Source organism: Dendropsophus ebraccatus, chromosome 4 (genome assembly GCF_027789765.1).
Source record: "Dendropsophus ebraccatus isolate aDenEbr1 chromosome 4, aDenEbr1.pat, whole genome shotgun sequence".
In the NCBI taxonomy this organism is placed as follows: Eukaryota; Metazoa; Chordata; class Amphibia; order Anura; family Hylidae; genus Dendropsophus; species Dendropsophus ebraccatus.
This window is the reverse complement of record NC_091457.1, coordinates 10,241,733-10,257,228: the sequence shown is the minus strand read 5'-3', so window position 1 is coordinate 10,257,228 and position 15,496 is coordinate 10,241,733. Positions and strand designations below refer to the sequence as shown.

Genomic DNA, 15,496 nt, shown 5'->3' with positions numbered 1-15,496 from the left:
AAGTAGGCAGGGACAGTGGGCGGTAACAGAGCAGGGCTCACTGTCCGTTTCCTTGTCTTTACCACTGGTTGTCACTTACCGAGCTAACAGACATATTGTAAATGTGAATTATTATCTAATTTATGTGCCATCACTATCTTTCTGAAAAACCGACAATGTCAAAATTCTAAAAATTACATTTTGTCCAACTTTTTGGAAAATGTTGGTGTTTTCAGAATCACTTGGACCGATTAAACCCTTACAACATTGTTCGCACATAAAGTGAGACAGGTGAGATTTGAAATATGGGCCTTGGGCAGTGAGGTCAAAATCAGCTTGGTCTCTAAGAATATTCAGACTGAGGAATCCGCACAGAGAAGTTCCCGTGCATATGCGCCTGTGCCATAGACTTAATTCTATGCAAGGGCGGATTCCGTCATCTGTTGCCAATGGGAGCTCCGGGAACCCGCGAACAGCCGGGAATTCAAACAGAGACAGCATTAGAAGGGATGGTAAGTATAAAAAGTATGTTTGTGAGTGGATTTTTTTTTTTTAATCGCCGGAGTTGTCCTTGAGTTTAGTAACAGAGAAGCTCAAAGTGAACCCTTAAAATAGAGAATATAACTCGTACCATTTATCTCTCTTGTTATTACGACAGCGTAAGCCTTCATGGGTACATCTGAACTATTAAATTTTGAGAAAGTGATGTCCACTGAACCTTTGGATACAGATATCCTGGGCTGAATGTCATTAGGTTGATCTGGCAGACCTGCGGAAAGATAATAGATGTAACAAGCTCACTGATCTGAGAATCACTTATCTTTCATATTTAACCCCTTAAGGACCCATGATGTACCGGTATGCCAGTAGGTCTGGAGGCTCTAGAAAGCAAGCTCAGGAGCTGAACTTGCTTCATAGAGCAAGGGGACTGACTGCAACTGTCCGATCTAATAAAAGATAACAATAATGTTACTGTATGGTGAATGTTGTAAATGAAAAAAGCGCCAGAATTGAAGATTTTTTCGTAACATTATATCAGAAAGAAAAAATAATAAAGAGCGATCAGAACGTCCCATCTGCATGAATATAGTACCAATAAAAACTATAGATTGTGTTGCAAAAATAGAAGGCGAGTAGGAGAAAGTGAAAACGCAAAAAATATACATCGCCTATCCCCCACCTCGCCCCAAAGAATTGACATGTCAATTCTTTGAGCCGAGGCGCTTAGCTCTCTGAGGTGCTCAGCTCTCAGCTGAGAAGTAATACAAGTGTATCCAGTGTAGACAATGCTCTGTGAGCTCAACAGCCTGATCTACAGACTGATACATTGTACATGGCTTGTCCTGCTCTTAGCTGTATCCAGTGTACACAATGCTCTGTGAGCTCCAGACTGATACATTGTACATGGCTTGTCCTGCTCTCAGCTGTATTCAGTGTAGACAATGCTCTGTGAGCTCTACAGCCTGGACTCCAGACTGATACATTGTACATGGTTAGTGCTGCGCTCTTGTTTTCCCTGACATCAAAGATTGGAGGGTCGTCTGCTGGGATGATTTAAGTGAGATTGTATTTAATATGTAAGTAATCTGGAAAGTAGAGAGTCACTATATGCCTTCTTGCTGAGAGCACTGCATCCGGATTGATAAAGAGAGAAAATAATTGACCCCGTCCTTACGTGTGCAGGTAGATAGTGACACGGGGTCTGACTCAGTGAGGCCATCGGCAGCTCTTGTATATACCATGAATGTATATGTGTCTCCTGGGGTTAGACCCGATATTGTAGTTGAATTATCTGTCACTATTGTATCATTGATCAGTGAGGATGATGAGGAGACATTGGTCTGGACTCTGTAGCTGTAAGACGTCTGATACTCATCAGGTTTACTCCACATCAGGGACACAGAAGATGGAGTCACATTACTGATCTGCAGAGATTTCACCGACATTGGCTCTGTAATATAGTAAAAACATGAAAGTGTGAGAAAAGTGGTTTGCAAGGGGTTAACAATAGGTCCATTCATTGATAATGTTTCTTATATTATTCTGTTAGCCATGGTATATAGTAAAGAGTTAGGGCCCACTATGCAACCTAAGTTTATTACCGCCTGTGTATACCTCTCCACAGTGCTGAAAAACATAAGCGTTTCCTGGTCTGTGGCGCGGCTTGAGATGTGACGTTTCCAGCCCACTCAGCTATTCATCGGCAGAGGCGCTTTTTGCCTCTGCAATATTACCTATTATACCCCGGAGGACATGGCTACATTACCATTGTCCAAAGTTTCTGCATCTTTGTTCTTTTTGTGAAGCCCAAATTTTTTCCCTCTGTTAACCCTGCCTCCCTGAGAACCCTGGCAGTCCGGAAGAAAAGCGCTGGAGGGTAAGGGACCCTTGTATAGGGATTCTTTAGGGTAACTCACAAAGGGGTAGACCAGGGTAAGGGTTGAACTTCTTAGGGGGAGAGCCCCGATCCACCCTGTGCGAGCAGGGGTAGTCTGAACTTACTCATCACAAGCTAGGGCTCAGGGTCAGTAGTCCCGCACCTTGGACTAACAGTATATCTACCTCTGCAAGATCATTGTAACTGTCTATCTATGACTACAACAAGAACATTAGGATCTGGTGAGAATTTGATTCTCATTTTGCTTGTAGTAGCTGTAGTCTTTGACTCATGGACTCTCTGTGTATTTATGTAGTTTGGATTCTGGTCACAGTCCGTTTGTGGGGTTGTTTTGTGTTCTTTTTTTTGTGTGTAAAATTCGAATTAAAGGCTGCAGGCAGTGTGTTGCCTGTGGTCACAAGAGACCGCTCTCTCCTTGCTGTTCCAGCTCTCGAGTGACATCACTTGAGTGCTGCTTGCAGAGAAGAGGAGACAAGCTGGGTGTCAGGACGGGACTCTGGACGGGTCAGGACGGGTAACTGGGCAACAGATCCTGACCTGAGTTGGTGAAACACAAAAAACGAGAACAGGACAAACAAACACAATACTCTCTAGGCCGAGAAGTCTCACTTGCGGTAATAGTAACTATGGACACTGCAGGCGCACCCCTAGCAACTGGCCGGGAATGCCGTTGTCACGTCGCTCAGGCCGACTGCTAGCTCCTCCAGCATTAGTGTCAGGAGCTGAGTGCGATGGCCAACGACAGCTCCTTTTATTACTGAGGATGCCTACCAAGAAAATAAGGGGCTGGGAAGGGGGGTCAACACACAAGGGGTGTATGCTGCTGGGGCAGCACACAAGGGGTCTATACTACTGGGGCAGCACACAAGGGATCTGTACAATTAGGGAAGCACACAACGGTCTATACTACTGGGGAAGCACACAGTAGTCCTTACTACATTGGGGTTGCACACAAGGCCCTGATGCTATATGGAGACTCCACAGAGGGGCCTTATTTTATATGGGGACTGCAAATAGAGGCCTATATTATTTAGGGACCTTACTATTATATTGTGGCACAGAGTATACCCAATTATTATGTGGGGGCATAGAAAACTATATGGATGCAGAGAGGGACATAACTACTATATAGGGGTACAGAGGACCTAACTACTATATGTGCTGGAGCCTAAACTATCTCTCTGGCAGATTCTGGAGAGAAGATTCATGGCCAGGAGAAGACTTCAAGATGGCCTGGGCTGGATGGAGAGAAAAAAGAAAAGTGAAAGACTCTGATCAGAGAAGATGTCCTCTGTAAGTAACTGGATGTAACTGCACTCTGTTATAGGGCAATTGTAGTGATAGTGGTCATGGTGTGGCTGTATTATTTAGGTATTATGTAGTAGTATCATTGGTAATATATTTTTGTTTTGTTCAGAGCAGTTTGGAGGCAATTTGTAATCACTGTATGGTGGCAACAGTGTTATAACTACCATGTCTCTTCAAAAATAAACCCTACCCTGAAAATAAGCCCTAGCTTCATTTTGTAAGGTTTTTGGAGTAGGTTAACTTAGCATCTCCAGCGCAAAGTTATGTCACGTGACGTCACCGATGTAAAGGAGAAAGGGCATTCTGTAGCTCCCAATAGCCCTGCAAAAATGCCCCACTACCTCCCCCCATGGCAGGAAAAATTTGCTCACCTGCTTTCGAGTCCCGCTCCAAAGTCCCACGTCAAGAGATTCAGGCTTAAGGGCCTAATGCATATAGATTTGTTCATCTCTAACTAGTGTATTGTATAGGTAATGGTACATTTTTACCCACAAACAACAGATTAAAACAATAGTTTAAAAAGAAAAATTTACTCATAAGACCTTCCCTTGCCCCTTTTTTGGAGACAAAAATAATATTAGACCCTTTTTTTTTTTTTTTTTTTAAAAGAAATACAGCATGTATGTGTTCCGGCTCTTGATACTCTGTGGGGGAACTTTCAGGGCATTAAACTGTGTGTGGAGCACTGATTCTGATAATGCTGCATGCAGGGGGGATATGAACCTACTTGTATAGACAGATGTGGTGAGCGGTGAGCTCTGATATCCCCGAACTCCGACTGTGACCACAGATATGGAGTAGTTAGTCCCAGAATTAAGGTTCTTGAGGGTAATGTAATTTTTTGTGGTACTTGTCTTTGTTATCACAGTTTCATAAGATGAGGAGAATATCCAGTAGTTTATATTATATGACTTATTTACACCGGTCATATTCACTGGCTCCATCCAAGATAACGTCAGGTTTTGTGCTTGTATTACATTGAAGATTAGTCCTTCTGGTGGTGTTGGACCTGTGGGAATCAGAAAATAGACACAACACATAAAACACTGGCCCATCTAAAACATATGTCTCCTACCTACTCACCCCTTTTTTTTAAAGGTTGTTGTCAATAGCCACACAACTGCACATGTGGTGGTCTTGCACCAAACTCAACCCTTTCTGGAAAGAAATCTTTCAATTATTATCAGAAATTTCTCAAAAGCCTATTCTCCCCGACTCTACACTAGCTGTTTTGGATATTTCCTCCAACACCTCCTATTTTGCTGCTAGAACCTCCTTAGTGCAGTCGTGGAAACTACCTACTCCCCTTTCTATTTCTGAACTATTCGTTGGGTGAATTCTGACCATTTCTTGTGGTCTTTATCACTTAAGCTGTTGACTTAACTAAATGATTACCTTAATTGTTATTAGGAATTGATTGTTCAATTGTTATGTCCTCAGGAGCGTGTTTGTAAAAGTTTATTGAAAACAAAATAAAAATTTATGTAATTTTTTTTTTTTTTATGAGACTATCCTGTAGGATAGGTGAAGCGGAGACTGTGAAATGGTATTGTGACATATGTCTAAAGCGGCTCAATGTTGACTTCAGTTTAAAACAATTCATGTACAGTAATTGGCATCCTGACTTTGGGTATGTGCACACTACGGAATTCGTGCAGATAACTTCCAGCAGATTCGCAATCGCAATCAGTAGCACACATGCAGTACGATAGACTATGTACTTTGTGGGTTTGGGCACCACAATCATAGGTAGAGTAGTATAGGGGATGAAACACTTACTGGTAACTGCACAATATTCCGGTTTACAAATGCTGTTAGCAAGAAGTACAGTTGTACACAAAAGTTTACATACCCTGGTAGGATTTTTTGTCCTTTTTTCAGAAAATATAAATAACACAAAAGCTTTTTTTGCTCGGTGAAGCCATTTATTGTCAAACTACTGTGTTTTCTCTTTTTAAATCATAAGGACAACCAAAAACTTCCAAATGACCCTGATCAAAAAGTTACACACCCCAATTCTTAATATTGTGCATTGCCCCCTTTGACATCAATGACAGCTTGAAGTCTTTTGTGGTAGTTGTGGATGAGGCCCCTGATTTTCTCAGATGATAAATCTGCCCATTCTTCTTGGCAAAAAGCTTCCTTTTCCTGTAAATTCCTGAGCTGTGTTGCATGAACTGCGTTCTTGGGATCTCCCCAGAGTGGCTCAATGATATTGAGGTTAGGAGACTCTGCCACTCCAGAACCTTCACTTTGTTCTGCTGTAGCCAATGACAGGTTGATTTGCCTTGTGTTATAGATTGTCATGTTGAAACAACCAACAGCCTTCGGGCCGATGAGTGCAAGTTTGCCTCCAGTATTTGCTGATAACGTGCTGAATTCATCTTTTCTTCAACTTTGACCAAGTTTCCTGTGCCTTTTTAGCTCACACAATTTTCCTGGCAGTTTTGGACAAAATTTTTATCAATTTGTGTCAACTTCTGTGTATGTTATCAGGCCCAAATCACCAGGGTATGTGAACTTTTGATCAGGGCCATTTGGATGTTTTTGGTTGTCATGATTGAACTGTCATTGGCTACAGCAGAACAAAGTGAAGGTTCTGTAGTGGCCATCTGAGTCTTCTGATCTCATTATCATCGAGCCACTCTGGGGAGATCTCAAGTGTGCAGTTCATGCAACACAGCCCAGGAATTTACAGGAACTGAGCTTCATCCTCAACTACCACAAAAGACTTTAAGCTGTCATTAATGTTAGATGGGGTAATACACAGTATTAAGAACTGGGGTATGTAAACTTTTCATCAGGGTCATTTGGATGTTTTTGGTTGTCATTATTATTTAACCCTTTAAGGTCAAAGCCAATTTTCGTTTTTGCACTTTTGCTTTTTCCACTTTATGTTTAAAAGTCCATAGCGCTTGCATTTTTTCACCAAGAGACCCACATGAGCCCTTATTTTTTGCGACACCAATTGAACTTTGCAATGACAGACTTTATTTTCCTATAAAATATGCTGCGAAACCGGAGAAAAATCATTTGCGCTGTCAAATTGAAAATAAAAGGAATTTGTTTTAATTTTAGGGAGTTTCGTGTTTACGCCGTTCGCCCCGGGGGTAAAACTGACTTGTTATACATGTTCCTCAAGTCGTTATGATTACAACGATATGTAACATGTATAACTTTTATATGATCTGATGGCCTGTAAAAAATTCAAACCATTGTTAACAAATATATGTTCCTTAAAATCGCTTCTTTCCCAGGCTTATAGCGCTTTTATCCTTTGGTCTATGGGGCTGTGTGAGGTGTTATTTTTTGCGGCATGATCTGTACTTTCTATCGGTATCTTGATTGCGCATATACGACTTTTTGATCGATGTTTATTACATTTTTTCTGGATTTGATGCGACCAAAAATGCGCTATTTTGCACTTTGGAATTTGTTTCCGCTTATGCCGTTTACCGTGCGAGTTTAGGAATGTGATAAATTAATAGTTTGGGTGATTATGCACGCGGCGATACCAAATATGTTTGTTTTTTTGTTTATTTATTTATAAAATGGGAAAAGGGGGGTGATTTTAATAAAGGAGGGGATTTTTTATTATTAAAAACACTTTTTTTCACATTAACTAGAAGTCCCCCTGGGGGACTTGTATATACACAGCACTAATCTCTCATAGAGATCAATGCTGTGTATATACACAGCAAAGATCAGTCACATCGGTGATAGATTGCTATGGCCTGCTGCAGGCCATAACAATCTATTGCCGAGAAGGGATCAGCGTCATTGCGACAGGCAGAAGAACGGATCTCCCCTCCGCAATCGCATCGCGGGGGCGAGATCCGACCCACTGGACACCAGGGAGATTGTGTATAAAGCACTTCAATACAGCTGTCATGTTTGATCTTCTCTGACACCGGCCGTTCCGTGACCCGTGACACTGTGAGAACATAGCCTAAGGCTACATTCACACGTTCCGTAAATTACAGGCCCTACGGACGGGGAAGCTCTGTCATGGAATATTTCCCTATCAATATCATGTCTGGAGCCGGATAACTCTGAATCTCCACAGCACTTTAGTGACAAAGTGGCACAGACATTTTTCAGAAATTTACACTCATTACAACTAAGAAGAAAAATATAAAATGGCACCCCACAGGTAATATGGAAATAGTTTGTGTACCCCATCCTTCTAGATTTCTTGAAGCTTCCCAGACACTTCAAGAGAGTTATTGATACTCACATGTGGCCTCTGTCACTGGAGCATATATCTGGCTGCAGTTCCCACTGTGTGTCTCTAAAGTGAAGTTAAATTCTCTGCCTGGTAGTAATCCTTGGACAGTCATGTATACAATATAAGACTTAAGCCTTGTTAGCACACCTTTGTCTGCTGATATAATGACTGTGTAATAATCCACTGTTAATTCAGTGGTTTTCCATTCAATGCCAAGTGAATAAGGTGAATAGTACTTGTACACTGAGATGGGTGAGATTATTCCATTAGCTATAAGAGAATAAAATGACAGGTGATTAATATTACATTAAAGCAAATTAGAATACATTAGAATCAATGCAGCAGCAGACTCTAAACCAACAGTCGGACTCTGCCCTGATATTGAGTCTAGATGCTGAAAAAGCATTTGGTCAGGTCTGGTATGGCAGTGTTATCCAGTTACAGTATGGAGGTATTCAGGTTTGGTGTGGCGGTGTTAAATGTGATGATAAATTTGTGTATGTTTTAAGCAGTTAAAAACCATTAAAAACGTGATTCAGCCAATGTTTCTACATGTAGAGAAATGCATGTGGCCGAAGCCACTCTCCCCTATGCTCTCCAAGATGGGGCGTCATCAGGTTTAGTGCCTAGGGCAGCAGCAGTTGTTAATATGGTCCTGCTGATATCAGTTATAATTCCCCATCAGAGGGAAGCCAGATGCGACACGCTATATGGCTGCAATATTGGGCACGCAGATATCACCAGAATGGTGGGCGATAGTTTGGGATAGGGCAGTCTCTTCTTAGATATGCAGTACTTACAAGGAATTGCAGAAAGAAACCTGGGAAGTGGCTGCTAGCGGCGTTAACAGTGGCTAACAACTTGATAGCCAGGAGTCGGAAGCAAAATTGCTTGAAGGGCCGACTGAAAGAAATAAGGGCCTTGCAGAGGTTGACAGCCTCCCTAAATAATAAAATGGACCTGTCCGAGTCTGTATGGTCTCCGTGGGACTCCTACTGTGATCCAGGTGCTGGTAATGGCTGAGAGCTTTAGGTTCCCTTCCCTTTTGTTCTCATGTCTGTGTCTCCCTTTCTCCTTCATTCTGTCTTGGTTTGTCCTATCTTGTCTGTCTATTTCTAAAAAAGTATGCTATTTCAGTTGACGTGACTCCATTGCGATTTATGGACTGCTTACAAACAGTCCAGGTTTTGTCCTCTAAAATGGAGTAAATCACCTTTTCACCACTCTGGTTATTATAACAAAATGATGCAAGTTTTTAAAATCTTTAAAAAAGATAGGTAAGTGTGACATCCGCATTGAAAAACTCTGTAACTTTCATATATATCGGAATAAAAAGATAGACAGAACCTTTGACTGTACAGGTAGATAGTGACACTGGGTCTGACTCAGTGAGGCCATCGGCAGCTCTTGTATATACCATGAATGTATATGTCTCTCCTCCCCTCAGATTCATTATTGTCGCTGATTCACTTGTCACTATTGTATTATTGATCAGTGAGGATGATGAGGGGTTAGTGGTCTGGACTCTGTAGCTGTAAGACGTCTGATACTCATCAGGTTTACTCCACGTCAGAGACACAGAAGATGGGGTCACATTAGTGTAATTGAGGGATTTTATAGGCATTGGTTCTGAAATAGAATAAATACAAATACAGATTCAGCAGAGAATAGGGGTGCAGTGCTGTATTATCTAATCTAATAATTATTTAAAGGGAATCTGTCAGCTCCTGGTCTCTACCTAAGGTGCTGACAGTGTGCTGTAGCATGCGTGCCTTTTTGGTAATTTTCCGTGCAGCGGATTATGTACAATCTTATGTCTCCTACTGTCACAGAGCAGTTGTTCGGGCCACACTTTGCATGCATCCTCCTCCCTCTTCATGAATAATCAATGCTGCCCGGTCTCCTGCTCGCTCAGCTGTCAGATTGCAGATCAGTCCTCTGTAGGCAGTTTATCTCTGAAAGAATCTCTCCTCCCTAATGTGCTGGAGCTGTGGTCTAGGGGTAACTCACCTGTCTAGAGACTAGCCAGCAGTTCATTCTCTGGTTTGAATACCCTGATGGAAATTAAATAACATGTCTTTTTTTTCCTCATTATTGTATAATTTTTAAGGTTATTTTGGTCAGTATTTTGCAACCAAAACCAGAAGTGGATTGAAAACACTGAAAGGCTATGTTCACACACTGTTGAAATTGAGTGGATGGCTGTCATTTAATGGCACATTATTACTGTTTTTTTAAAACAACGTCTGATATTTGCCATTAAATGACAGCCATCTGCTCAATTTCAACAGTGTGAGAACATAGCCTTTCTGTGTTCTCAATCCACTCCTGGTTTTGGTTGCAAAATACTGAGCAAAAATACTGTGTGTGAACATAGCCTTAAAAATGATACAATAATGAGAAAAAAAGCAGACATCTACCTAATTTCCATCAAGGGATTTGAACCAGAGAATGAACTGCTGGCTGGTCTCTAGACAGATGAGTTACCCCTAGACCACAGCTCTATCACATTAGGGAGGAGAGATTCTTTCAGAGATAAACTGCCTACAGAGGACTGATCTGCAATCTGACAGCTGAGAGAGCAGAAGGCCGGGCAGCATTAATTATTCATGAAGAGGGAGCAGGATGCATGCAAAGTGTGGCACGAACAACAGCTCTGTGACAGTAGGAGACATAGGATTGTGCATAATCCGCTGCACGGAAAATTACCAAAAAGGCACCATGCTCACTGGGGGACCGCCAGCTACAGCACACTGTCAGCACCTTAGGTAGTGCTCGGGAGCTGACGGATTCCCTTTAACTACTGCCCAAAGTCTAACAATCTAGGGATGTGGCTTCATCTTGACAGGAGGAGCTCTACTTTAGATTGTAGAAAGTCACCTGTATTCACTGGATGTGGCAGTACTGTAATCACTTATATAGTCTAAAGAGCTTTTGTACAGCTGGTACCTTCTGCTATATGGGCATTGTAGGGAGACAACATTGGTCTTTGTATAGTGGTATTTATTAATCTGAGAGAGAATAAGAGAGTGCAAAATATCCCCCAACTTTGTAGGGCTTTCTCTTCAGTATGTCTATAACTAGTCTATATACATAGTTTGCTTTCTCCTGGTGGTAATACAATGTATAATTTCCCTACTGTGTTGTTATAAACCTACTTGTATAGACAGATGTGGCGGCCCATGAGCTTCGATACCCCCGGACTCCAACTGTGACCACAGATATTAAGTGGTAGGTCCCAGATGTCAGGTTCTGGAGGGTGATGTCTGTTGTGTTACTTGTTAGAGTCCCTAAAGGAGTGCCTGAAGAATTCATGATCGTTATTTCATAAGACTTCATTACACCATACATATTTACTGGCTCCCACCAATATAATGTCAGGCTTTGAGCTTGTATTGAATCGATGCTTAGTCTGTATGGTGGTGTTGGATCTATGGGAATCAGAAAATAGACACAACACATAAAACACTGGCCCGTCTATAACATGTCTCCTAACTACTCACCCCTCTGCTGGAAAGGTTGTGATCAAGTAGCCACACAACTGCACATGTGGTTTTGCACCAAGCTTAAACCCCTCTGGAAAGAAAGGGGAAAGGGGATGAACTACAGTTGAGTGGCTTCCGTAAACCCACAGCGACCAATGTGCTACTGAGATATGAAAGAGACCATCCTCTTCTTGTCAAACGTGCTGTCCCTTATAGTGATGTCACGATACCAGAATTTTGAGTTCGATAGCAATACCAGCTTTTTTATTTCAATACTCGATACCAATTTGATACCTTTTAAAGTTTGATAAAAATGCTCAAAAATATAAATATGATGTCCCCTGCCCAGACTGCGGCTATGAGGCTGGGAGTTGTTATGACCAAGGGGGTATGAAGGGAGTTGTGTTGGGAGGTTGCTGCTGTAGAAATCCAACTCCCATCATACCTCCTTGTGTACTGCAACTCCTAACATCCTTCCTTGTGTACTACAACTCCTAACATCCTTCCTTGTGTACTACAACTTCCATCATGCCTTCTCTTTTGCACAACTCCCAGCATACCTCCTTGTGCACTACAACTCCCTACACAAGGAGGTATGCTGGGAGTTGTAGTGCAAAAGAAGGTATGTTAGGAGATGTACTACACAAGTAGGTATGCTGGGAGTTGTAGTGCACAATGAGGTATTCTGGGGGGTTGTAGTGCACAAGGAGGTATGCTGGGAGTTGTAGTGCACAACGAGGTATGCTGGGAGTTGTAGTGCACAAGGAGGTATGCTGGGAGTTGTAGTGCAAAAGAGAAGGTATGCTGGGAGTTGTAGTCCAAAAGAAGGTATGTTAAAAGTTGTAGTACACAAGGAGGTATGATGGGAGTTGTAGTGCAAAATGAGGTATTCTGGGAGTTGTAGTGCACAAGGAGGTATGCTGGGAGTTGCAGTGCAAAAGAGAAGTTATGCTGGGAGTTGTGTAAAAGAAGGTATGTTAGGAGTTGTAGTACACAAGGAGGTATACTGGGAGTTGTGTTGGGAGGCTACTGCGACAGAACTACAACTCCTAGCATACCTCCTTGTGCATTACAACTCCCAGCATACCTTTTTGGCACTACAACTCTTAGCTTACCTCCTTGTACACAAAAATGTATGCTGGGAGTTGTTATATCGGAAAGCTGCTGCTGCACATCTGCAGCTCCCATCATACCTTCTTGTGCACTAGAACTCCCAGCATACCCCCTTGTGCACAAGAAGGCATGCTGGGAGTTGTTATATTGGAAAGCTGCTTCTGCACAACTGCAACTCCCAGCATACCTTGTTGTGCACTATAATTGCCAGCATAACTTGCACAAGGAGGTATACTGACAGTTGCAGTTGTGCAGAGAATGCTGTTCCACTGCCTACTGCTGTATAAGGACTAGCTGGGACTATGACTATGCTTGAACCCCAACTATATCACCCTCAACAAATCCATTAACCAACCTCAATGTTACCAACCTGTTCTAATGTCAGAGCTGCACTCATAATTCTGCATTTTATATCTCCCATCATTACATGCTTGTTTGGTGTCTACAAAGAACTTGTGTAATACAGGCTGTAACTAGGATCAGTAATGTAATGTATGTACACAGTGACCCCACCAGCAGAATAGTGAGTGCAGCTCTGGAGGGTGTGGTTACTGGGTGTGCCTGCGTTTGCTCCTGAGCTCCACACATCCAGACTTCCAGGAGGAGAGAGGCTGATTCACCACCTGCTTCCCCAGGAAGGTGGCAGCTTCCTGGGAGAGTTTTCAGCATGGATCCCCTGACCTCTACCTCCCGGTCAAGGCCGGCGGGGGGGTGTAGAGAGTAAGCTACCGGCCAGCGCTCCGGCTGGAGGGGTAAGAAGATCTAGTAGGGTTCGCAGCAATGTGGACCCAGCCCTTCCAGCGACGGGTGGAAGCCGCAAGGTTGCTGATACAGAGCCTACAAGCAAGGTGAGCGCAAGAAGGGGTGCAGGTGCAGCTGCACGGAGGGGCTCCCAGGAGAGTCAGGTGGTGGAGCAGTGGGGTCTCAGGGGGCCCAGGGAGTCTGCAGCCACCTATGGCACCAGGATAGCTGCAAAGCTTACTGAGTATGAGCAGCTGGGAAAGAGACTGAAAGGTCTAAGAGAAGACCTGAGCTTTGCTAAGCACAGAGCCAGCTCAGCCCCAAAAAAGCAGAAACCTGGGTTTACAGCTAAGGTGAAGTCTCTGCAGCAGGAGATTAAAGACCTGGAGCTGCAGAGAATAGTTATCCTGGAGGGCAGTGATATCTTCAGAGAGAAGCTCCTCAATGCGGACAGATTTGCCAGCATGAAATCCCCAAAGAAGGAGGAGGAGGATGATGGGGGTGATTGTTCTGCAGATGGTGAGAGCAGTAGTGAGGAAGAGGATATGGAAGCTGGAGAGACCACTGTGACAGCGAGTCTGGAGGACTTGGCTACAAAGTCTTCCAGTGCACAAGGGGTGGATGAGTCCCAGCTAAGTCTACCTGCAGGACAAGTTGCCTTACCAACATCTTCAGGAGAAGGCTCTACAGAGGATGATGATGGTGGTGATGATGATGATGATGACGACAACGACTCTGGAGGAGCTCTGCTTGCACAGATAAAACAAATTGAATCCCCAGTGCACATGGAGAACTTTAACTTTGGAGATGACCTGGGGAAGGAGAGGTTAATTAAAAAGAAGAAAAAAGGCAGAAAAAAGAGGAAGAAGCCAGCAGAGCAGGTGAACCTCGTGTATGTTCCCTTTGTGCAGTCTGGGGCGGCTGGAAAGTCGTCTCAGGGTGCAGATACTGGTAATCTGACTGTCCCCACTTCTGCTACTGTGGAGCGGGGCCAGAAAGCCAGTAAGAGTACAACCAAGATGGCGGAGAGCGCCGGCCTCGCTGGTCAGGGTAGTGAGGTCGGTAATGGTGTAGGAGCGGCCGGGGGGCCGGACAGTTTGGTGGCTGAGGTGACGTGTGCAGGGCGCTCCTCTGCAGGTAAAGGGAGGAGTGTCCCAGTGCCAGCGGCTGGCACATTGCCCGGGCGGTCGGGCATTAAAATTGTGGGCGATCGTTCGGCTATATCTGGAGCTGCAGGATGCTCCTCTGCAGGCAAAGGGAGGAGTGTCCAAGCTTCAGGAGAAGGCACAAGTGCCAGTGATAATCGTACTGCCGGGGACAGAGCAAGCAGTAAAGAGACTGTCACTAAGTCAGGTGCCTGTCTGGTGCCGCAGGTACACACCAATGGACATAACATTAATGAAGCCATGCTTCAGGCGGTGCAGGAGATTGAGGCAGAGGTGCTGGCTGAGGCTGAGGGCCGGGCAGGTGGCAATGCTGTATCTCCCCATGTTAAGGGGAAGACGGTTGCCCAGTCAAATGTGCCCAGGGATGCCAAGGATGCCACTGCTAATGCCAGAGCTACTACTAATATATCCAGTAGTAATGTAATAAAGCCAGCCAGACTACAGGTAGGCCAGTCCAGCCCAGCTAGGCAGGGTATACTTAATGCTGATGTTATTGTTTCTTCTGTGGTTGCTGGGGGGAGTGGGGATGGTCCGGCTGCCCCCCCAGTGGTGGCCGCTCCAGTAAGGAGCTATGCCAACGTCACTGCTGGGGGAACTAGGGGATCCTCATCTCTTAATCCAGGAGAAGGTAACTTGCAACGGCGCCTCCTGGAGGCATTGAGGAGAGGAGACAGAACGCTCAAAGTAGAGGGCCGGGAGGTCGACCTGTCCTTCTATGTAGAAAGACATGGGCTTGGGGCATTCCGAGAGCATAATGGGGAAGTGGTCTGGTCCCTTCCGACACCCGGGCAGGAGGTTGGCCGTAGGAACGTGGCCCGTCTGGTATGGAGAGGCAGTGATGCGTGCCCATCCAGGGCAAAGGTGGTGGAGCTTCTCTTCCAGATGAGATTCAGGGCGAATGACATCTTTGCTCTGATCCACCCCTATGGTACCTCTGAATTCGACATCAGCTTTGTGAAGCCAGAGGGACTTGAGCTCTTCTGGTCCAATCACGAGCTGGTGAAGGATGAGCCCGTGTGGCGGGATTTCGCTGTAAAGGCGGTATCCCGTCAGAGTTCTGTCAAGAAGGTGACCGTTT

At 44.1% G+C, this 15,496-nt stretch overlaps 1 protein-coding gene across 1 annotated transcript in view; it reads right to left on the bottom strand.

Annotated features, from left to right (window-relative positions):
• Positions 1–11,228, bottom strand: part of LOC138789195 (receptor-type tyrosine-protein phosphatase eta-like) — a 40,408-nt gene extending 29,180 nt beyond the window's left edge. The window contains exons 1-5 of the mRNA XM_069967802.1: positions 11,072–11,228; positions 9,384–9,542; positions 4,413–4,694; positions 1,751–1,930; positions 611–748 (exon numbers count right to left, since the gene is read on the bottom strand). Coding sequence (XP_069823903.1) covers positions 611–748; positions 1,751–1,930; positions 4,413–4,694; positions 9,384–9,542; positions 11,072–11,228 — 916 coding nt within the window. The remainder of the gene's footprint in view (positions 1–610; positions 749–1,750; positions 1,931–4,412; positions 4,695–9,383; positions 9,543–11,071) is intronic.
• Between the last annotated feature and the right edge of the window lie 4,268 nt (positions 11,229–15,496).